General features: G+C 39.9%; 1 protein-coding gene across 4 annotated transcripts in view; it reads right to left on the reverse strand.

Annotated features, from left to right (window-relative positions):
- Nucleotides 1-24069, reverse strand: part of pxdn (peroxidasin) — a 175444-nt gene that overhangs the window by 35573 nt on the left and 115802 nt on the right. For 3 of the 4 annotated variants that reach the window (XR_013547263.1, XM_078399189.1, XM_078399188.1), the window contains 9 exons: nucleotides 22019-22090; nucleotides 21060-21229; nucleotides 18486-18603; nucleotides 16369-16538; nucleotides 12642-12914; nucleotides 11166-11282; nucleotides 10225-10383; nucleotides 9618-9730; nucleotides 3709-3865 (listed from right to left, as the gene is read on the reverse strand). Coding sequence is in view for 3 of the 4 variants with exons in the window: in XM_078399189.1 (XP_078255315.1) it covers nucleotides 3709-3865; nucleotides 9618-9730; nucleotides 10225-10383; nucleotides 11166-11282; nucleotides 12642-12914; nucleotides 16369-16538; nucleotides 18486-18603; nucleotides 21060-21229; nucleotides 22019-22090 (1349 nt within the window). In the remaining variant the exon portion in view is untranslated. The remainder of the gene's footprint in view (nucleotides 1-3708; nucleotides 3866-9617; nucleotides 9731-10224; nucleotides 10384-11165; nucleotides 11283-12641; nucleotides 12915-16368; nucleotides 16539-18485; nucleotides 18604-21059; nucleotides 21230-22018; nucleotides 22091-24069) is intronic. The other variant, XM_078399190.1, reaches the window with a different exon arrangement.

The following is a 24069-nucleotide window of genomic DNA, read 5'->3' on the forward strand; positions in this document are numbered from 1 at the left end:
ACCCTTCTACTTGATTTATATAGTGCTGACTACACAAGACTATTTCCTCAAGTTAATGGTGCAAAAACCTTTCTTTTTCAGTAAATTAGAAGATTCTAAGTTTCATGAACAGTTACTGAACACATGGGAGTACGACATTGTTGCCATTATGGAAACATGGTTAAAGGAAGGGCAGGACTGTCAGCTCAATATTCCAGGATATAGAATCTTCAGGAGAGACAGAGAGCAGGGAAAAAGGGGAGGGGGTGTTGCAGTATTAATTAAAGAATCTATTTCTGCTGTAAGAAGGGTTGACATATTAGCGGATTCCTCAAATGAGGCTATTTGGGTGGAATTAAGAAATAGAAAAGGGGCATGCACCTTACTGGGTGTATACTACAGACCCCCAAACAGTCAGAGGGAAATAGAAGAACATATTTGTAGGCAAATCTCAGGGATGTGTGAAAACAACAGGGTAGTAATAGTAGGGGATTTCAACTTCCCGAATATTGATTGGGATAGCCAAAGTGTCAAGGGCCCAGAGGGTGCAGAGTTCCTAAGGGTCATCCAGGAGGGCTTTCTGAGCCAATATGTTGAAAGTCCAACAAGGGAGGGGGCGGTATTGGACAATCTTGGGAAATGAGGCCGGACAGGTGGCTGAAGTGTCAGTAGCAGAGCACTTTGATGACAGTGATCACAATTCAGTGATATTTAAGGTGGTAATGGAAAAGGATAAAGAGGGACCAGAGGGAAAATTTCTAAATTGGGGCAAGGCCGATTTTAATCTGATAAGGCAGAAGTGGGCCCTGGTGGACTGGGATCAGCTTCTCGTGGGGAGGACCGCATCAGAACAGTGGGAGTTATTCAAAGGAATAATTGAAAAAGTACAGAGGAAGCATGTTCCCCTAAAGTTTAAGGGTGGGACAAACAAGTCCAAAGAACCTTGGATGTCGAACGATATAGTAGGATTGATTCGAAAAAAAAGGGGGGCTTTTGGAAGGCATAAAGAACTTAAGGCACAGGCATCATTAGAGGAATACAGAAGGTGTAGGGCGGTTCTTAAAAAAGAAATTAGGAGAGCAAAAAGGGGCCATGAGATAGCACTAGCGGGCAAAATAAAAGAAAATCTCAAAGTGTTCTATAAGTGTATCAAGGGTAAGAGGATAACGAGGGAAAAAGTGGGGCCCATCAGGGAAAGCTGTGTGTGGAGCCAGAGGATGTAGGAGATGTTTTAAATGATTTTTTTGCATCTGTTTTTACGAGGGAGGAGGGCGATGCGGACTTAGAAATGGAGCAGGAGGGTTGTGATGTTCTTGAGCATATTGCTATTGACAGGGAGGCGGTGCTAGAGGCTCGGGCAGGCTTAAAAGTGGATAAGTCTCCGGGCCCTGACGAGATGTATCCCAGGATGCTGAGAGAGGCAAGGGAGGAGATTGCGGGGGCTCTGGCACAAATTTTCAGAGCCTCTCTTGCAACAGGGGATGTACCGGAGGACTGGAGGATAACTAATGTGGTGCCATTATTTTAAAAGGGCAGTAGGGATAAACCTGGGAACTACAGACCGGTGAGTCTGACATCGGTGGTGGGGAAGCTGCTAGAAAAGATTCTGAGGGACAGAATCAGTCTTCACTTGGAGGATCGAGGGTTAATTAAGGATAGTCAACATGGCTTTGTTAATGGAAGGTCGTGTCTGACTAACTTGGTTGAATTTTTTGAAGGGGTGACCAAGGAGGTAGATGGGGGTAGTGCAGTGGATGTGGTATACATGGATTTCAGTAAGGCTTTTGACAAGGTCCCACACAGGAGACTAGTCAAGAAGGTAAGAGCCCATGGGATCCAGGGCACCTTGGCAAAATGGATAAAAAACTGGCTTAGTGACAGAAGGCAGAGGGTGATGGTAGAAGGTTGCTTCTGTGACTGGAGGCCGGTGTCCAGTGGGGTGCCGCAGGGATCGGTGTTGGGTCCCTTACTGTTTGTAATCTACATTAATGATCTGGATGTTAACGTACAGGGCATGATCAGCAAGTTTGCAGATGACACAAAGTTAGGGGGGGTGGTGAATAGCGAGGAAGGGATCTGCAAGCTGCAGGAAGATATAGATGAGATGGTCAGATGGGCGGAGCAGTGGCAGATAGAATTTAATCCTGAAAAGTGCGAGGTGATGCACTTTGGCAGAAATAACTTGGAGAGGGAGTACACCATGAATGGAAGGACCCTAGGGAAGACAGGAGTACAGAGGGACCTTGGAGTACAGGTACACATGTCCTTGAAGGCAGCAGGACAGGTGGACAGGGTGGTCAAAAAGGCATATGGGATACTGGCCTTCAGTAGCCGGGGCATCGAATATAAAAGTAGGGGGGTAATGATGGAATTGTACAGAACACTGGTGAGGCCACAGCTGGAGTATTGTGTACAGTTCTGGTCACCACATTATAGAAAGGATGTGATAGCTTTGGAGAGGGTGCAGAGGAGATTCACCAGGATGCTGCCAGGGATGAAGGGCCTCGGCTATGAGGAGAGACTGAGCAGACTGGGGTTGTTTTCCCTGGAGCAGAGAAGGCTGAGAGGGGACATGATCGAGGTGTACAAGATCATGAGGGGCATAGATAAGGTAGATGGAGGGGAACTTCTTCCACTGGTGGAAGGTTCAACAACGAGGGGACATAGATACAGGGTAAGGGGAGGGAGGTTTCGGGGGGATGTGAGAAAGATTTTTTTCACCCAGAGGGTGGTTGGAATCTGGAACTCACTGCCTGGGGTGGTGGTGGAGGCGGGAACACTCACAACGTTTAAGAGGCATTTGGATGGGCACTTGAAATGCTACAACATTCAGGGCTACGGTCCAAATGCGGGAAAATGGGATTAAAATTAGACTGTGTTTGGTAACGGGCGGCGCGGACACGATGGGCCAAAGGGCCTCTTTCTGTGCTGTAGGACTCTATGACTCTATGAATGACTTATCCAATTTCTTGTGTTAAAAGCTCAAAATTGAAGAACGATCTTTAAAATGGACTTCGGCAATTCATTCAGTCAGCTTTTTGTCAGTTTTGTGGACAGTGACATCTATTGAGAGTTAGATTTAGCTCTTCAGACTAAAGGAATCAAGGGATATGGGGAAAAAAAGCAGGAATTGGGTACTGATTTTGTATGGTCAGTCATGATCATATCGAATAGCGGTATCACAAAATGCTGGAATAACTCAGTAGGTCAGGCAGCATCTCTAGAGAGAAGGAATGGGTGACGTTTCGGGTCGAGACCCTTCTTCAGAGTGAAGGTTCTCGACCCGAAACGTCACCCATTCCTTCTCTCCTGAAATGCTGCCTGACCTGCTGAGTTACTCCAGCATTTTGCGATACCTTCGATTTGTACCAGCATCTGCAGTTATTTTCCTACATATTGAATAGCGGTGCTGGCTCGAAGGGCCAAATGTCCTACTCCTGCATCTATTTTTCTATGCTTCTCTCACAAAGTTAGTCGAACATTGGGCACAATTTTCTTTCCAGGTTTCTCAATGTTTTGTGTTGATTTGGTCATTTCTGTGCAATCTGCATTTGGAAAACCAACATGGCAAAGCAGAAACTCTAACCCATTGCATTTAGCAACCTTGTGTGTATAGTCAATTTGAATTAAAATGGGAAACAACTAAGCTTAACAGGCTTCAAAAGAAAGTGGGCCTTAACATATATCAATGATTAAACATAAACAACAAATCAGATTTTATAGACTTACCAACCACAGTCAACACCATGCTAGCGACAGAGTGATCAATGCTGTTCCTGGCCAAGCAGTCATACTGTCCTCCATCTCCTGATCCAACATCACGAATTGAAAGAAATCCTTCGGAGCCAATATGAAATTTTCCACTCTCTGTTACCTGAATTCCATCCTGTATTGAGAACTCCGTGTCACTAAGGCAGAGTTACACAACCTTTACAGGACCTGCAGTTTTTCGGATGACATTCTGATATCCTTTGAAACCCCTCCTCAACCTATCTGTCAAAAGTATATTTCAGCTGCAGCTTAAATCAATTTTAGATTTCTATCATGCACAATCCAAAGCTTGCTAAATATACAATTATACTAATACCAATATTCGCATTAGGACAAATTTAATTATTCCCAAGAATGTTTCAGCTTAGTTTATATAAAGCAAAAAGAATTCACCCACTCCTTTCATTTTTAACTGTAAAATCTGTCATATTTCTTACAACATTAAAGTTTAGATGTCAAAAAAACATTTAATTCTCGAGACACAAAAAGCTGGAGTTACTCAGCGGGACAGGCAGCATCTCTGGAAAAAAGGAATGGGAGAGAATATTCTCTGGAGAGAATAATTCTCTATGTTTAACGAGCTGCATTAAACAAATCAACTGTTCCAGAAGTCAAATATCCACAGCCTACTATTCATAAATGATTCAAATAATTATCGGTGCTCAAATCTATCAATGGAGTACACGATTAATTTTCAGGGGCTCAAAGTCAAAATCAAGCAGCACTAATCTCAAAAGTAAGAGAAACTTAAAAATAGTGCTCAAATTCTTTTCTGTAGCTGGAAAGAATCGGAGATCTGAGCAAAGTGTTCAAAATAATTATTTGAAATTAAACCCCAAAATTGGCAAAAACACTGAGCAAGTCAGGCCTCTATAAAAAGAGAAACAGAGTTAATGTTTCAGGTTGAGACATTGAATTCTGATTTCTCTCCTCATATGCCGCCTGATCTGCAGAGTATTTGATAGCATTTTCTGTTTTAATATCAAATTTCCAACATCTACCTTTTGTTGAATTCTTTGAAATGTTTTTGATGTACCCCATTCTTCAATCTTCACTGAGCTGATAAGAAACGGTGTTGATATATTTTATATTGTCTTGCAAACAATCCTTTGCCTGCAGACCAGATGGGACATTTGTTCATGTGCCATTAATGCTCTTGAAATCTAGCTAGTACTTGTGTGAGTGCACACTCTTCAAGACCAAAAGTGGGACTTCGGATGTTACTTCTAATAACAATTACTTTTGAATGCAGTTTTTTGTTAATGTTATGCACAATATTTTCCAGTGAATCCAGTATGTCGAAAAGGACCACGGTTAGTTGACTGACATATCCCAACACCACCCGGGAAGCCAGTTGCTGAACTATCAGAATTCCTGAAAAGTCAAATAGTAGCTGATCCAGGTTTACTCTATTCTGACATGCCATGGAACAATGCTGAAGGGTACAATTTGATAAAAATGATATCATATAACAACCCGATGCAAAGAACTGAAGCTTGCTTCATTGAAAGAACAATACTCTGATTGTATAGTGAGAAGAATGAGATCGAGAACAGTGAGATGACAGCCATGGAAAAAACATCAAAAAGTACTGGTAAAAGCTAGTGAATAAAATGTTTTACAACTGTACTGCTTTGGGGATAAACATTGCTTTGTGCTGCTGAAAGCCAGATGTTTGTACTGGAAGGATGTTTATGAACGGATTTGATATTGACCTCTGCCATTGCCACCAGAGTCAGATTCAATCAGCCAGTCAATGGTTAGAGCAGGTGTCAGTTGCTGGAGGCCTGGTTTGGGGAAAGAAGATTCCTTGGTAGTGCATTACTGTAAGAGATTCAGCAAAAACCAAAAGACCGCTGAGGGAACACAGGCAGTAGAAAAATACAACTTCTAAAATGGAGTGAAAAACAGATTTGAACTTTCAGTAAGAATTTCATGTCAACCAAAGGGGAGGAAAAAAGGAGAAACAATAACTGGGATTAAGAACTTTTACAGAAGAGGAACAGCTTTCTCGTGCATGTTGACCAACGAAGAAATTAAGGAAAATAAAAGATTAAAAAGTGAGTTTAGTAAAGGTGGTTGGACTGGTGAAGTAAATTGCAACAACCAATATTCAATGCAGGAATTAGGATGACCAATCAGTCATATAATGTGGGAATTAGGATGACCAATCAGTCATATAATGTGGGAATTAGGATGACCAATCAGTCATATAATGTGGGAATTAGGATGACCAATCAGTCATATAATGTGGGAATCAAAACAAAAATTAGAACAATTGCAAATGCTGGAAATCTAAAATCAAAGAAACAGAATCTACTGGAAATACTCAGCAGGTCAGATCAAATATCCTTAGGTTTTCATCAGAATGGCCCTAATGTGGGATGTGTGGTGACACCTGGTGGCAACCCAAGGGCAGAACGAACCATCGGCGCTAGAGGGCGGCGTCTCGGTGTGGGAGGCGCTAGCCACGGGGTCGGTACCTGAGTTGGTACTTAAGGCCGGGCCACGCCCGTGACTTGGGGGTGGAGTAGGGAGCTGTATTGGAGAGAATAAACACGTATAGTGCACGCAACTCGTGTCCGATTACTTTTTTTTCCATTCCAAACTTGAGTCCCCCTGAAACATAAGCCGTTTCCCTATCACAACATTGGCAGTCTTGCTGTGCACTTACAGCAGATATTTCATCTGTTGTTGCAACCTTCTCCTCCCATAAACTAATAGTGCTCGTCAACCTGGTATCATCATAAAACATACCATATTCTGGCCCAGAAAAGGGTTCATTGAGTCCACCTCGTCCATGATGTCCACCCAAGCTAATCCCATTTGCTTGTATCCCTTTTTCCTGTACAATTTTCCTGTACAAGTATCAGTCAAAGCTCCCGATAAACGTTGTAATTGTATTTGTCTTCTGCCTCCAATACCTCCTCTGGCTGCTCGTTCAGATATTCACCAACTTGTTTGTCAAAAAAACGTGCCCCTCAAATCTCCTTTAAGTTTCTCCTCCCTCACCTTGTTATTGTACCCTCTAGTTCTAGACACGTCTGCCCCGTAGTTTACTGTATATCTAACTCCTCAACTGAGTCTTAATGAATATAACAAGAAGCTGAAATAGAGCACAAATCTGTTGGAGCCAAACCAACTCATTTTTTGAAAATGACTGGAAGTTTCTACACCTACTTACTACCTTGTTTGGGTGGAAAACAGAGATCAAGATCTGACAGTCTGGACTCTCATTTTCTCCTTTAGCAATTTTCAAATCTCAGATTTTGATCCTCTGTTTGATTTAATCTCAGTTTTCATCTGACCTCTGGAATTATCTTTGCCTTCTACTGTGATGACGAGAATGCAGTAAAAATAGAATATGTCTGCCACATGCATAATTTCAATTTCTGGGGTATTTGTATCAGTTAAAACATGAAACTGCCCAAATCAACCTTTTCTCTCTTAACAAAATGGTAAAAAATATTACTGTTGACCTTGACAAATGTTGATTTTAGTTTTTTATTAATTACTACTATTTCCTTCCCATCTCTTAGCTGTTTTTTTTATACCTATTAATTACCTTTAATTTAGCCTTTTTAGTTTCAGCATCCCCCCACCCCCACCCCATCCCCCCAACGTCTTGTGATGAGATATCAATAATAATATCTGATTAAAAAAAATAACAACATGAAATTGAATGCCAAGTAAACTAAAACAAAGATAAGTGATTCCATCTGTTGTCACCTTATCAAATTTCCCGTGAAATAAAGCAAGCCTCTTAGAATGCATTGTGGTAATTACAAGATAGCCTTATAATTAACACTGTGTCTCTCATATTCCATGGAGCAGGAGCAGATGCAAGAGGCTTCAAAGGGTAACTGAGAAAGAATAGGAATAGGGATGAAACATTCTCTGTGTGCTCTCCACAGAAGATGATGCAGAAAAGAAACTCTTGGGAAATGAAGAACAAGTAGAGAGTGAATGGGAAAGATACTAGAATTGAAAAGAGAAAACAAGTAAATGGACCAGAAAGTCAATAAATTCCAAGATATAATCCCTTATTTAAAGAGAAGAGATAACAGCAAATCAGCCCAATTAGTTTAACATCTGTCCAAGGAAAAATGTTAAATGCTAATCAACACACGATAGTGAGACGCATAAAAAAACTTCAAGGGACCAGTAAAGTCAATATGTTTCTGTGAAAGGAAAATCACCTTCTAAGGTTTGTGGAGTTCTTTTAAGTAAAATATGCTGAAGATAGAGAAAATCAGAGGAAGTACTAAGATTTCCGAAAAACATTTGATAATGAGCTGCATCAAAGTTTAACATGAAAAATAAAAGTTAACACATTGATAAGCTGGCTTGAATGAAACAGATTAAATAGATCTTGTTCTAAATTAATAAATGAAGTAGCACAGGGGGTCACCTTTTTACAATTTATATAAATGAATCGGATGAAGGCACAGAATGTATGTGATACATTTGCCAATGATGACAGGTAGGAAAGCAAATTGTGTAGAGGACGCACAGAAACCAAAAATGAATAATAAATAGGTTAAGATAATGTGCAAAGATTTGGCAAATGGGTTATAATTAAAGCAAGTGAACCATTAAGTTAAATAGTGAGAGACAAAGGGTGGTGGGTATATGGAACAAGCTGCCAGAGGAGGTAGTTGTGGCAGGGACTACCCCAACATTTAAGAAACAGTTAGGACAAGTTTGGAAGGATATGGACCAAACACTAGGACTAGTGTAGCTGGGACATATTGGCCGGTGTGGGCAAGTTCGGCCGAAGGGCCTGTTTCCACACGGTATCACTCTGTGACTATGACAGGAATGTTCTGCAATGCAAAGGGATCCATTGTGTGAGTGCATAAGTTGCATAAGGCCTGTGTGCAGCTTAACTCACAGCAGTCTCAGTAAATGAGCACTTCCAATGTATCATTATTTTATTGATTTCCTGCAGCATTTTCCATTGTCAAACTCAGAGGATGATTCTGGTTTGATTATTCACGGCACCTCCAAAAGAACCTTTGCTTCACTCCTTATCCCTTCACCAGCTTCTGTATTTTGTAATATCATCTTTTCCATCAATCTTCTACTCAATTACAAAACTTGGCTTATTTTTCCCCCATCTCTCACTCCATGCATTGCACCGTAAAGCACACTTTTTACTCCCCCTAATTGGTCAACAAATTGAAATGACAAATCTGTTTTCCCCTCGACATATGCTGCCTGATTTCCAAAATACTTTTGGGTCGCATTTTCAGTTACTGCAGTATTTTGCTGCAGCATATTCTGCTAATGTTGACTGCACAACAGAAGACACGTTGAGAAGATTAAACATATTCTTGGATATTATACGATAAAAATCCATCCAAGGTGGGGGTCTGGAAGGCATTTGGTTTAGCTTTTATGCCTGTCCTAATATTGTCCATTCCCAACTAATGCAGATATCAGTACTTCAATAGTCTTGAAGTTTCCAAACATTGATCTTGTATAGAAATCTGAAATAAAGTAACTATTTCATTTATATTTAAGTTAAATACTTCTAAAATAATAAATGCGATAAGTACAATATTGCATTTGCAAAGTGAGAATGAATTATACACCCTCAAATTACAATCATATTTTATTTGCCAGATTAGCCTGACACTAAACTCACTAAACCACATTAAAAGAATCTTAACATCAATTTGTGTTTTAGATTTTCTAAAAAGCAATCTGACAAATTGACAAGAATAGTAAATCCAAGTTAGGATGGCCCATGGTTTTTGCATATTTAATCAGCTTCCTCCTTTCACCACTCTCGCCTGGAGACTCAATGCTAGAAATATTCTTGGCCACCCAACAAAACTGCTTCCAAAGAGCCTGTCACCCACCTTACTCCATGTTAGAGTAGGTTCCGGGCTGCCTCGAGCACTGCAGGGAATCTGCACATCTGTTCCAGTTGCAACCGTCTGGTCAGCTGGCCTGTTCGTGAAGACCACCGATACTAGGAGCAATGAAGGCGAGAGAAAAGTAGTTATGCATTTGATTCCATAAGTGGGACTGGTAATCTTAATTTGCATTTTAAACCATCAATCATTTCTGCCCACCAAGATTTATTCCTCTCTAATCGATTTGGATCTCATGTTTCTTCTGGTTTGATGGAGATAACAGGCAGGCAAGATATGGGAACAACCATGTAATATCAGGCAGAGCATTGCTGTTGTCTACAATAGGCTGGGAGGATTATTTACATGTCCCACCTGATTACACCGACAACTCTGGATTTTCATTTCATTCATTTGTTAACTCTGCTTCCTGCAACATTTGGCAGTGTAACATAAAACACAAGAACTGCCACAGTGGGCGACACAGTTGAATAACTAACCACTTCCCTTGCTAAGATTCTGCTACATCTTTCAATGGTACTGTTCTGTCAATATGCTTCCTTACACTTAACAAGCCAGACATTTTAATTATTCCACCAGATCTGTAGAGTACCTCTGCGTTGCACAGTTAGCTGGACAGCAATTCGACGGGCACCAACAACATTATCGGCCTGGCATTCATATTGGCCCGCATCGTGAAGCGCAACTCCGGAAATCCTCAGTGATCCCGAGGATAGGAAAATAAACGGCCTGTCTCCAGGAAGTGTACTGCCTATAAACAAGAACAGATTTCCATTAACCTCAATATCTGATAAGATTAGTAAATGATTATTCCACAAGTTTTAAGAAAAACACATAGTGTAAGCATATGTTTCCCCAATTCATGTTCCAAGACAGAAACTGTAATATCAGTTACCAAATTTTTGTTGGAAAATTTGAGATAATTATACTCAAGATCAATTAGCCCTCTCACCTCAAAAACTATTAAAGATAGGGGCTTGGTGAGGGAAAGGGTAGGATAATTAGTGCTTCTTTTTGGGTCACTATTCGTGGGTAGGCAATCAGCATGCACCAAAATTATTTTTTCTTCAACCCTATCCATTGGATGAAGTGAGACTAAAAAAAACCCACGGCAAATAACTTTAACAAATTGAAAATGATCATGGAGACTTGCTAAGCATAAAAACATAGCAAAATATAACAATTGCCTCTTAAAACTCAGCCAAATTATTATCCACTACTTGAGATAGAGAAACAAATCCCAAAGTTTAAATTTTTCAGTTAAGCTTTGGGTACAAATTTTATTCCACGGAGCAAATAAAAGTGAGAGACCAAAATAAGTACAGTCTGGCATCAAGGCAGCTAACATTGCTTACACCGAGTTTTTCAGTTCAGTTTATTGTCACGTATAACCGAGGTACAGTGTAAAGCTTTTTGTTGCATGCTAACCAGTTAGCAGAAACACAGTACATGATTACAATCGATCCATTTAATGTGTGTAGATACACAATAAGGGACTGGAGAATGAACAATAAACATGACAAGTAACTGTACCTCCTTTAGTCCATGCTATTGTTGGTGCAGGATTCCCCTCTGCCTCACAGTGGAAATCTATAGTTTGTCCCTCCACAACTGCTTGATTTTCAGGGAAGACTGTAAACTGAGGTGGAGCTACAGGAAAAACAAAGGGAGAGAAGCCATGAAGAAGAATTACCTCTTATGTTTGTGAAATGTGAGATGCAAGTAGAGTTAAATAACAATTTAAGTGCTGTCGAAGCAATTGATAATAGAGATTTTTAATCAAATAATATGGTGAACCAACATGTGAAGAATTGTGAATGGTTCTACTGTCATTGGGGAGGTATACTGGTACACCTACATGAGCTTCTGCCTCACAGCTCCAGCAACTATGGTTCAATCTTGACCATGGTGATTTGTGTGTGGATGTTTACTTGTGGCTATGTTGGTTTCCTCTGGAGGCTCGGATTTCATCCCACATCTCAAAAAATCTGTAAATTGGTCGATTAATTAAGCACAATGGTGATGAGAATTTGCGGGGGGAAATAGATTGGAGTACCATTAGTGCTTGATGGTTGGCCTAGTTCAGCAAGCTGAACAGTCTATTTCCATGATACTTCAAAAGAGTTATTGGAGAAGGTACGAAATGATGCACTAGAACTAAAAGGTCAAATTTAGCAAGAACATTTAAGAAATAAACATTATTTCCATCGAAAAGGGAAAAATAAGGGCTGACCTAATAACAGGTCTTAAAGAGGACATCATTGATCAACAGAACTAGATAATACATATTTCCACTTGAACCCATTTCTAGAACAATCGACCAAATTAAAATAAGTAGTATAAGAAAATAACTGCAGATGCTGGTACAAATCGAAGGTATTTATTCACAAAATGCTGGAGTAACTCAGCAGGTCAGGCAGCATCTCAGGAGAGAAGGAATGGGTGACGTTTTGGGTCGAGACCCTTCTTCAGACTGATGTCAGGGGGGCGGGACAAAGAAAGGATATAGGTGGAGACAGGAAGATAGAGGGAGATCTGGGAAGGGGAGGGGAAGAGAGGAACAGGTCTCGACCTGAAACGTCACCCATTCCTTCTGAGATGCTGATTGACCTGCTGAGTTACTCCAGCATTTTGTGACCAAATTAAAATAGTCATCATTAAATCCAGTAAATAATTCAGGAGAAACTTCAGCACCCAGGGATTGTTTAGAGTGTGGATTTACAAACAGTAATTCAGACAAATAGCACATATGCATTTAATGGGAAACCAGATGAATGATGAATGAATGAATGAATGAAGGGAGGCCGAAAGATGGTTAACACTTTAGGAATGGACCTTTAAGTTTCATGGTTAGTTTCAAAGTTGTTAATAATTTGCTAGTTATGCAAAACTAAATATAAAGCAAATCCTTTTATGTTTCTATAATGAACCAGGGATAAAATGGATTTCATTATGCTCTATTTCCTCATTAGCACACACAAATGATTGTATGACATTTGCGATAAATACCTTTAATAATTATGAATGCATTTGCTTGAACAGAGTCTTGATTATTGTTTGCAAGACAAGTATATTGTCCACCATCCGTTTGCTCTACATTCTGTATATAAAGTCCTCCTGAGGAAGTTATAGTATAGCGAGGGTCATTGGGCAAAGGAGACCCATCACTTCTCATCCAGGTGATCCGTGGCTGAGGGTTTCCAGTAGCACTGCACTCCAACGTGACACTCTCACCGACCAAGACCTCAGTGTTTTGTGGCTGAATTACAAAAGCAGGCTGAGCTATTTAAGAAACAGAAGTCAAATTCATGCAGAACGGACATCAAGTGGCAACATTAATTCACTTAATTGACCACATACACATTCTTCCATTGAAGAAAAAAAAGGAAAATTATTTTTTAAATTGGTGAGGCATAAGTTATGCATTGTACTATGCAAAAAGTTAAAACTGATGTAAGTTGAGAATGTAAAAACCATCTGATCGCTAGCTGTTTGGCAGATCAACAATTATCAAATGCATGGTGTACAAAAATAATTATACTCAAGTGCGAGGTTCAATTTATCATAAGTTATTATTCTCTAAATATCAAACTCTGCTGGTATCTCCATCACTTACATGTTGCCTCCAATTTATCACAGACCTGTCTTTTTGTTCTCAGTGCCCCAACATGTCCAACTCCCCTCACACTCGGCTACAATTTATGCTGCAGCAGACATTTTAGTAACCTTTACTGATCATCAATGTGAAATGTTAAATCTATTTCACCCTCCAAAAATGCTGGATGTCATTTACATTTATTATTCAGATTTCCATTGAATGCATTATTTAGCTTGCATAGTAATATTATTGAAACAATTTAATGTGCAATGGGATTAAACGCCATTTAGTGCAGAGGCGAAATTATTTCCGGGTGCAAATCTCTTATGATTTGATTAAGATTTTCCCAAGACTGCATTGGATTCCTCTCATATCCTGAAGGGTGGCAAAGCAGTAGAGTTGTGGCCTTACAGCGCTAGAGACCCGGGTTCGATCCTGACTACAGGTGCTTATCTGTACGGAGTGTGTACGTTCTCCCCATGATCTGTGTCGGTATCTCCGTGATCTCCGTTTTCATCCCACACTCCAAAGACGCACAGGTTTGTAGGTTAATTGGCTTGGTATACTTGTAAATTGTCCCAAGTGTGTGCAGGATAGTGTTAACATGCGGGGATGGCTGGTCGGCGCTGACTCGGTGGGCCTGTTTCCGCACTGTATCTCTAAACTAAACTTATTGTTTGTTAAGTAAATTGTCCAGTGTAGATAGCTATTGGGAAAATGAGGCAAAGAGATTGATGGATTGTTAATAGGCTTGTTCCACGATAGGTTACAAGGGAATAAGTGGCTGGATGGACTGCTGGAAATATAATTTCTTTCATCCCAGACTGGGTATTGTGTAATGAGGAAGGATTAGTTAGCTATCTTGTTGTGCAAAGCCCCTTGGGCAACAGTGACCGTAATATGTTGGAATTCTGCATTAGGATGGAAAGTGACAGTTAATTCAGAGACTAAGGTCCTGAACTTAAAGAAAGGAGACTTGAAGGTATGAGACGGGAATTGGCTAGGATAGACTGGCAAATTATCCTTAAAGGGTAGACGGTGGCGATGCAATGGAAAAGATTTAAAGACCACATAATTCCATAAATTATTCATCCCTGTCTTTTGAAAAAATAAAACAGGGAAGGCGGCTCAACCGTGGCTAACGAGGGAAATGAAGGATAGTGTTAAATCCAAGGAAAAGCATATAAATTGGCCAGAGGAAGCAGCAAACTGGAGGACTGGAAGAAATTTAAGAGGGGAAAAAGAGCACGTAAAAAAGCTTGTGGGGAATATAAAAACCGACTCTAAAAGCCTCTTTAGATATGTAAAAAGAAAAGGATTGGTGAAGCCAAATGTAGGTCCCTTACAATCAGAGACAGGTGAATTTATAATGGGAAGCAAGGAAATGGCAGCACATTTAAATGAGTACTTTGGTTCTGGCTTCACTAAGGAAAACACAAACAATCTCCCAGAAATATGGGAGGACCGAGGATCTCATGGAAGGTTGGAACTGAAGGGAATCCACATTAGTCAGGAAATGGTGTTAGGTAAACTGTTGGGACTGAAGGCAGATAAATCCCCAGGGCCTGATGGTCTGCATCCCAGAGTACTCAAGGAGGTGGCCATAGAAATGGTGGATGCATTGGCGATCATTTTCCAATGTTCTCTCGGCTCTGGATCAGTTCCTGTGGACTGGAGGGTAGCCAATTAACCCCACTTTGTAAGAAAGGAGGGAGCGAGAAAACGGGGAATTATAACCTACATCGGCAGTGGGGAAGATGCTCAAGTCGATTGTTAAGGATGTTATAGCAGCACATTTGGAAAACAGTGACAGGATCGGTCAAAGTCAGCATGGATTTATGAAGGGGAAATCATGCTTGACTAATCTTCTGGAAGTTTTTGAGGATGTAACAAGTAGAATGGATAAGGGAGAGCCAATTGATGTGGTGTATCTGGACTTTCAAAAAGCCTTTGACAAGGTCCCGCGCAAGAGATTAGTGTGCAAAATTAGAGCACATGGTCTTGGGGGTAGGGTATTGACATGGATAGAGAACTGGTTGGCAGACAGGAAGCAAAGAATATGAATTAACGAGTCCTTTTCAGAATGGCAAGCAGTGATTAGTGGGGTGCCACAAGGCTCGGTGCTGGGACCCTAGTTATTCACAATATATATATTAACGATTTAGATGAGGGAATTAAATGTGACATCTCCAAGTTTGCGGGTGACACAAAGCTGGGTGGCAGTGTGAGTTGCGATGAGGATGCTAAGAGGCTGCAGTGTGACTTGGATAGGTTGGGTGAGTGAGCAGATGCATGGCAAATGCAGTCTAATGTGGATAAATGTGAGGTTATCCACTTTGGTGGCAAGAACAGGAAGGCAGATTATTATCTGAATGGTGTCAGATTAGGAAAAGGGGAGGGACATGCAACGAGACCTGGGTGTGCTTGTACATCAGTCACTGAAAGTAAGCATGCAGGTACAGCAGGCAGTGAAGAAAGCTAATTACATGTCGGTCTTCATTGCGAGAGGATTTGAGTTTAGGAGCAAGGAGGTCCTACTGCAGTTGTACAGGGCCCTGGTGAGACCGCACCTGGAGTATTGTGTGCAATTTTGGTCTCCTAATTTGAGGAAGGACATTATTGCTATTGAGGGAGTGCAGCATAGGTTCACCAGGTTAATTCCCGGGACTGACGTATGATGAAAGAATGGGTCGACTGGGCTTGTATTCACTGGAATTTAGAAGGATGAGAGGGGATCTTATAGAAACATATAAAATTCTTAAAGGATTGGACAGGCTAGATGCAAGAAAAATGTTCCCGATGTTGGGGGAGTCCAGAACCAGGAGTCACAGTTTAAGAATAAGGGGTAGGCCATTTAGGACTGAGATGAGGAAAAACTTCTTCACAGAGTTGTGAATCTGTGGAATTCTCTGCAACAGAGGGCAGTGGAGGCCAATTCACTGGATGTTTTCAAGGGAGAGTTCTTAGGGCTAAAGGAATCAAGGGATATAGGGAAAAAGCAGGAATGGGGTACTGATTTTAGATGATCAATCATGATCATATCGAATGGTCTCGAAGGGCTGAATGGCGTACTCCGGCACCTATTTTTCTATCTCCCCAACCTTCTCCATTAAAAAGATCTCAAGTAAGGAAGGGTACCTGGTATCTCAAAGTACCGAAGAATGACTTCAGGAGTCTTCACTTCCCCAGCTGCGTTTTTGGCCATGCATTGGTAGACACCTTGGTCATCTTCTTGAGTATTCTGAATCATTAAAGTGCCATCATCCAATAGATTTAAACGTGGGTTATACTTCATATCTAGTGCATTACTGTAAAAGAACAAAAGGTCCCATAATTTATCCCTAGCAATTTTAGGCATTTAAAATAATGGGAATTTAAAGAATCCCAATTATTAAAAGAAAAAGAAAATCCAAATAGTAAGCTTAAATCAGCGGTTATTATATTTGTAACCAGGCACATTGACCAATGTGAATGCTATTTAAGTTATCTGCAATAGGCATGCTTATGACTGCCAAGAAATAATGTTTCATTAATTATCAATAAGAGGTATTTATTTTTGCATTTTTAACCAATGACATTTTTGTGGTTGGAATTTAAGTGATTTCAGAAATAGATCGGTATTTTGATCCACACTGATTACACCAGCACAGATCTCCATGCTCAGAACATTTCAAACATGCAGCCAGATTCTGCAGATCAAAACAAATATTAAAATAGTTGTGATATATGGGACTAAATGAATGTCAATGTACATTTGAATATCAATACACTGACAACAAATTTTGTTTTCATCTGTTTGTAAATTCTACCATGCCAGAAAGTATTAGATATAAAGTAACATGCATCAGTGGTCATAGGCCAACACATGCTAAAAATATGCATTTCGAATATTTTAGAAAGTTCCTATGAAGTTCCAGATTACTATAAATAAATATTGTTAAAATCACAATTACTGTTGTGCAATTAAAAGGGTAACACTTTATTTATACTCATGCATGGTATGATTATATTTGTACCAGGCACATTGACCAATGTAAATGCTATTTAAGTTACCTGCAATAGGGATACTTTTGAATGCCAAACATTAATGTTGCATAAATTATCAATAAGGGGCATTAATATTTATTTTTGCATTTTTAACCAATGACGTATTTCTAGCTGGCATGCAAAACAAAGTTTCTCACTGCTTCTCAGTACACATGACATTAATGAATAAAATGTCAATAAAAGTGGAAGTCAATTTGTGCATAAACCATTGCATAAATATCTCAGCTATTGTATGAGTTGCCCAAACAATTTGCACAATGTTAACCGCCATACTGATATAAGCATGGAGATGTTGCCTCAGTGTTGAAAGCACCACATTTCCTCTATGTTACCCAAAGCTGTTGGTTTAGGTTATGTGTCTGCCTGTGAAGGAGTGAGAAGCCAATCTGTGCCTCTGAGGCAAGAGTCACATCAAATGAATAAATCTCTTATCGATGATGAGTGTGTTCAGAACAAATCTTATCCTGAAGATTAACATGAAACATCAAAATATATCTGCAGAAAGAACAGGGTGCCTGGAAAGAACCATATCTTATTTGGCACGGGAGAATTATAGCACTGAATCTCTTGTCCAGCCAAAAGGATTTCACCTTAACCTGTAAATTCCAGTCTCTTTTTTTAATTCAAAGCAACAGCTTAATGTCTGAAGAAGGGTTCCGACCTGAAACGTCGCCTATTCCTTTCCTCCAGAGATGGAATGGCAACCCAGAGATGCTGCCTGACCTGCTGAGTTACTCCAGCATTTTGTATCCAACTCAATGAGAGTAAAATTCGATTTCCACACACGAACAGGATCTCAATCTATTACTCCAATTTAACAAAAGGACAATATTAACAATGATTAATTGCCTCCACATCTCCATGAGAAGAAACTTTTTCAATTCTTTCTCGCATAAGAAGTGAAAATTATTTATCATTCCACAAGCAAAAAATTAATCTTGAAGGATCATATATAATAATTTTCCACTTCGCAAGTAGCAGCTGGTTCCATTCATGGTTCAAGAGGCAGGTTAATTAATAGTGACCTGATAAACCCAAACAAAGACCAAAATGTTTGGACACCTTTCGTGTAGGTGGACTCTAGGGACTTGCATTTAAATCATATGCACAAGTGAACTGCTTCCAACATGTCACTATAGATTTCAACTTTTTCAATAACCATATACACAAAAAAAAGCTGCAAAAGCGGTTGATAGATATCAACTTACTTATTACGAAGCCAAATTATTTCAGGCTTTGGATTTCCCTCAGCTCGGCAGGTAAAGTACACAGTGTTCCCAGATGTTACATCCGCATCCTGTGGCTGTGTTGTTATTCGTGGTTTCTCTATGTAGATTGAGAACTAATTTAAAAATAGATTCCAACTTCACCAGGGAAGAAAGTATCAAAACACATTAAAGATATCCAAATGTGGCTGTCTGCCTGATGTACCAGCATATTTATTGGCCACTGTCATATCTTGCCATAACACAAGCTAATAACAAACACAAAGTGTGCACATGCTGGTCACTGCAAAACATAACACTGTCATTTACACGAAGTAAACTTAGAATAACTATTTTATGTTTAAAACAACATATCCGGAACTAAATTCAAATCAGATGAATATTCCAATGTAGTGCAATGAAAATCTGATCACAATGACAAGACTGGGGACTCAACTAATCTCAGAACAGTTAACATAATTTAGGCAGATGTACAGCTTCAGCCGAGGAGAGCTCACGTCCAGTGCTCACATCGAAGACTAATTACATCTAGTCAGGCTGCAGTGCTATGCCGACCTTGCTCAGTTAAGCTCAAGATGCTTTTTTGTAAAACTAACACCATATGTGTCCTCTGTTCCTGGTCAATCTTTGGTATTTCATCTTCAAACAGATTAATGACACATTTGATCGAGTGTGTTTTATGCACGGCAATGGCCAGTTCATAACATTTATGAGAATATTAATAGGTGCTCAGGCTCGAGTTAGGTTGGATTTGAATTGGGTTTTAGTTTTGTATCAAACAGACTTCTAACCAGAGCTCGATACCTCACCACGGACCTGAATTCAGAAGAAATCCAGCAGCAGCTTGTATACATGTTACATCTCTGAATGGAAAACCACCCCCGGCCCTTCATGGAACTTTGGCACACATTCTGCAGCACAGACAAGCAGCTGGAAAGAAGATCAGTAACACACATGCAACAAGCTCACAAACACCAGACCCACTTAACCATCCTCTGGCTCAGACTGAACCATGCGGCCCGGAACCCTGTCGAGCACCCAGGATGGGAGCTCTCATTGAAATGTTACAATCTGACTCATTGAATCAGCTTGAAAGCAGGTCATCGCATAGTGCATTCTCACTGGCTGAGTGCCAATGATGAAATATGTTCTCACTAGCTGAGCAGATGTAACTTTCTTGTCTGAAGATAGACCCAAAAAGCTGGAGTAATTCAGCAGGTCAGACAGCGTGACTGGAGAAAAGGAATAAGTGACTGGGAGTCAAGGGAAAGGGAAACGAGAGATATAGATGGTGATATAGAGAGATAGAGAACAAATGAAGAAAAAGATGTAAAAAAGTAATGATGATAAAGGAAACAGACCATTGTTAGCTGTGGGTTAGGTAAAAACAAGTCACAGCAAATGAGATTCAAGATGACGACTTTGAAGCTGATGGGTGGGAGAGTGACAGAGTTACTTGAAGTTAGGGTTACTTGCAAGGGTTACTTGAAGTTAGAGAAATCGATATGCATACTGCTGGGTTATAAGCTTCCCAAGCGAAATATGAGGTGCTGTTCCTCCAATTTGCATTTGGCCTCACTCTGACAATGGAGGAGGCTTAAGACAGAAAGGTCAGTGTGGGAATGGGAAGGGGAATTAAAGTGTTTGGCAACCGGGAAATCAGGTAGGCCCAAGTGGACTGAGCGTCTTCTAGTTTTATTTGGAGGAAATATTTTTCTCTCTGGGCCAGCAGTGCTATAATGAATCAGTGGCTGCAGAGAAGCATGAAGTTGTATTCACAACCATGTCTCACCTCAGGATGAATTTGGGCCTCATTCTCCGCTTCTGCTTCTATTTTGATACCTTTACCCACAACCTTAATATTTCCCTTGCATGCTCATCACTTTCCATAAACTCCAACCTGTCTGAAATCCAGCACATATTTCCTAAATTTACTCACCTTAATCACCCACATCCTCATCACGGGTTACATCAAACTTTAAATCATTATCATCTTGCCTGCCTCACCTTAGATCAACAGACTCCACAACCCAAGATGGTCGCAGCTCTCACCATCACACCCCAGAACTACGAACTCTGAACTGTGACCTGAAGTGTGTTCATTCCCATGTTCTACTTTTTAGAGCTACTCCTTCAAAATGGTCTTTTAAAGTTTCTGACCAAACTACTGGACACATTTCTGACCCTACAGGCTCTAAATGACCACCTATTATTTTGCAAATATTCTACAATGTAACATTTCACTTCCTGACATGAAGTGTCCATATCCTTAAAACCATCTGAATAATGTTTAAGAAAGGTTTTGCATTAAAAACGCCGTTTAAATTAAATTCAGTAAGAACTGTTTCAACCATTATAAAATTAGCATTAGTGCAAAGTGACAATCATATGCAATTAATTAATTATATGAGATTAGCAGAGCACACTCCCCAACAGCATTGCAGGATATGCATATGAATAAAATAGACTAAAAAATAGCAAGTAAATCTGGTAGCTAGTAATTAAATACCTGGACAACAATGTGATCGATCTTGGCTTGACCAAGCTAAAACTCACCACAGTTGAATTCTTCTGGTGTAACTGTGGCAACGGATCTTCCCTGCAGCCCTTTGGGATATTCGCAGGTAGCTGCTGCTTGTGTGTTACTTGATTCAGCATATTCCTGCAGCATCTCAGCCAACCACATCAGATCACAGTTACAATTCAGGCTATTGGAGTCCAATCGCCTGTTAAAAATAAATACTTGTGAAGATAAGCTATTATTTTAATGTGCATTTCCATGTGTCAAATTATTTTAAAAGATCTTGTTTGCATGGAACAGAAACTAAAAATATTTAAAGTCAGCACTCAAGCAAGTTTAAAGCATGCACATTTCTCTTCAGTAACAGATCTTTCTGTCTTTAAGAAAAAAAGATAACACATTCAGGATCTATGTATAAAAAAATATGAACTCAATTTGCTCTTTTGAAGCTAAGGTCAACTCAAACATTGCATGCATCCCTTCTACATTAAATATATATTTGGCAAGCACCCCATTTTTTCGACTCTAACTCTATTTCACCTGAAAATTAACTGCATCTCTATACAACTGCAAAGTTTTCCCATTCCAAGTGCATCGGGTTATCCGGATGCAGAAAAATACGGGAATAGGAAAGCTTGCAAGCAAGAAAAGATGCATATTTTTCTTTGGTGTTTAGTATAATATTGAGCTAACAATATCTCTATCATGCACCATCTGATTTTCCTCTCTATTCTGCACCCAATGCAATTCTAACCACCTGGCACAGGTTTACACAAAGACAAATCTGCCGCAGTTTCTTCTGAATTTTGCAATATGCATTCTATCAAATTAATAATTTCAATGTTCAAGGTTCCTTGTTCCCCTTTCAACAATAAAAAAGACAGGCACTTCACTTCTTTTTTGCTATTAGCATTATTTAACTACAAATGTTGCTCATACTGAAACCCTTATCACTCCCTTCCCCATCTCTCCATAAAGAAAGCTTCCTACTTACAGTCTTTTCATGGACTCTAACTGACTGAATGTTCCAGGCAAGATCTGCGACAATCTATTGTTGTGCAAAAAACTGAAAGACAAAATCCAAATGTTATTTTTACAGAATTATTTAAAAACCATCTGCTTCAAGGAAGAGTATGGGTTCATGCCCATGATTGCCAAGGAATAAAAAAGGCTTCTTGAAAAAAAATCCAAGTAAATTAAAAAAAATAAGCATAACTGCTAGTAAATACCTATTTTGCTGTCCAGTATAAGTAATATTCTGATATCAAAACAATATTCCTTGCAGAAACAAATAAATTGTCACAATGATCACCTTCGACAGAAGTCTTCACAAGTAGTCAATGCCAACCTTTGGCTGCATTCTCAGCATGATCCACTGAGAAGGATTGTACAGCTTATCTGTACAATGAAAATTAGAATGTGCATTGCTTGCCAAAGATCATCTTCTTTCTTGGATGGTCCCTTTGAATCAAGGAAGACTTATTTTCATGCCGGTTGGGTGGCAACTGGCAAGACCACATGGTATCACCAAGTCTTGCTGATCCCTAGTCACAGGTGGTGTTTGACATGACTGGCAGATGGGTAGTTTTGAAGATGGTGTACTCCATTCACTGCTAATGCTGGTGTTCTCTGCAATCCCATCACATGGACCCGAGATGCAGGAATATGCCAAATATCCCATCTCCTGTGGGCTGTAATGGGCCAGAGAACCCCAAGGGCCGGTGCATTCTCTCTCCCTCCCCCAAGAGGTGTTTAAGAAATTTTGAACAACTCCTACATTGTCCTGGTAATCTCTTTCCAAGATAGTGTTTGGAATAGTGTGTCTGTTTTGGGAGAATGGTGTTGGGTTTTTAAGCAACATATCTGCCCAATTGGTCAACTGAGTGGGGCTGTTAACCTTACATCAGCATGCTCTTATCCTTAGTAGAGAATCCTTGGAGCATTTTATGGAGATCTCTCTAGTGCCTTAATGTGCCTGTTGTACATAATCTAAGTCATAAAAGCAGAGGATGGTTGGGATCACTCCTGCTCCAGACCGTCTTGATCTGCAAATTCACATTTCCTTCATTGGCAGCGAATTGAAGGCGGTGGTGAATTTAATCATCTGTATCTGCCTTCAATTTTCAAACCTAATTTTGTAAAAAAATTACCTACTGGCATTGATAGACATGACTTTTAAAAACACAAATGCAATACTAATATTGGAATTCACAATTGATTAACTTCTGAGAACCAGATGAATGGCACTCACTTGCCCAAGATTTCACTGCCAAAAAAAGACTTGGACAACTGATAGGCGTGATTCAGAGACTTCAGTCAGAGCAAAATATGTCATGAACTCCTTCCATGGACTATAGAAAAAACAAAACAATGTTTCTATTGCCATAATCCCTTCGATAGCAGTCTTGCACTGCAACACATTGAACAATGGTTTGATCAATTGGTTGGGCATAGCCTGCCTGAAGGCAATGCAAGCTGCAGCAAGCCTGAGCCTTGGGTACACGGGACCTCGGTACCTGCAACCATTTTTCCTTTTTGGACTGCAATGAAATACAAAAAGCAGTCCGGAAGAATAATTCATAGTCTTTGAATGATAGTAAAAGTAAAGCAAATTCCCAACCATCTCTGTAAAGATTCACAAAACAGTTGTTCATGCCACTGGCATAAAAAAAGGTTTACTAGGGCAGCATAGTGGCGCAGATGATAAGGTGTAGACCCTCTCAGCGGACTCTCCCAACTCATAGTACATCAAGTTTCTATACTCTTAATCCCCAAATACTATTCAATGCCAAAAGGTTGATGCATTTGAAGGACAATGCAGCTGATCAGATTGTCAGCAAAAGTCACATGGACATGTGTCAAATTCACTGAATTGCCTTAAGACAACATGAACCTTTATTACTCTGACAAAGGTTTGACAGTAAAACACAATGCAGCAGCTTAATGATTTGGGATTAGTTCCTTTTGTTTAAAAGATGCAATAAAAGGAATGTAGACGCATTTTGGTTCAACTGTATTGACAGCAACAGTTTTCACATAATTCAA

This window comes from Rhinoraja longicauda, chromosome 5 (genome assembly GCF_053455715.1).
Source record: "Rhinoraja longicauda isolate Sanriku21f chromosome 5, sRhiLon1.1, whole genome shotgun sequence".
NCBI classification, from domain to species: Eukaryota; Metazoa; Chordata; class Chondrichthyes; order Rajiformes; family Arhynchobatidae; genus Rhinoraja; species Rhinoraja longicauda.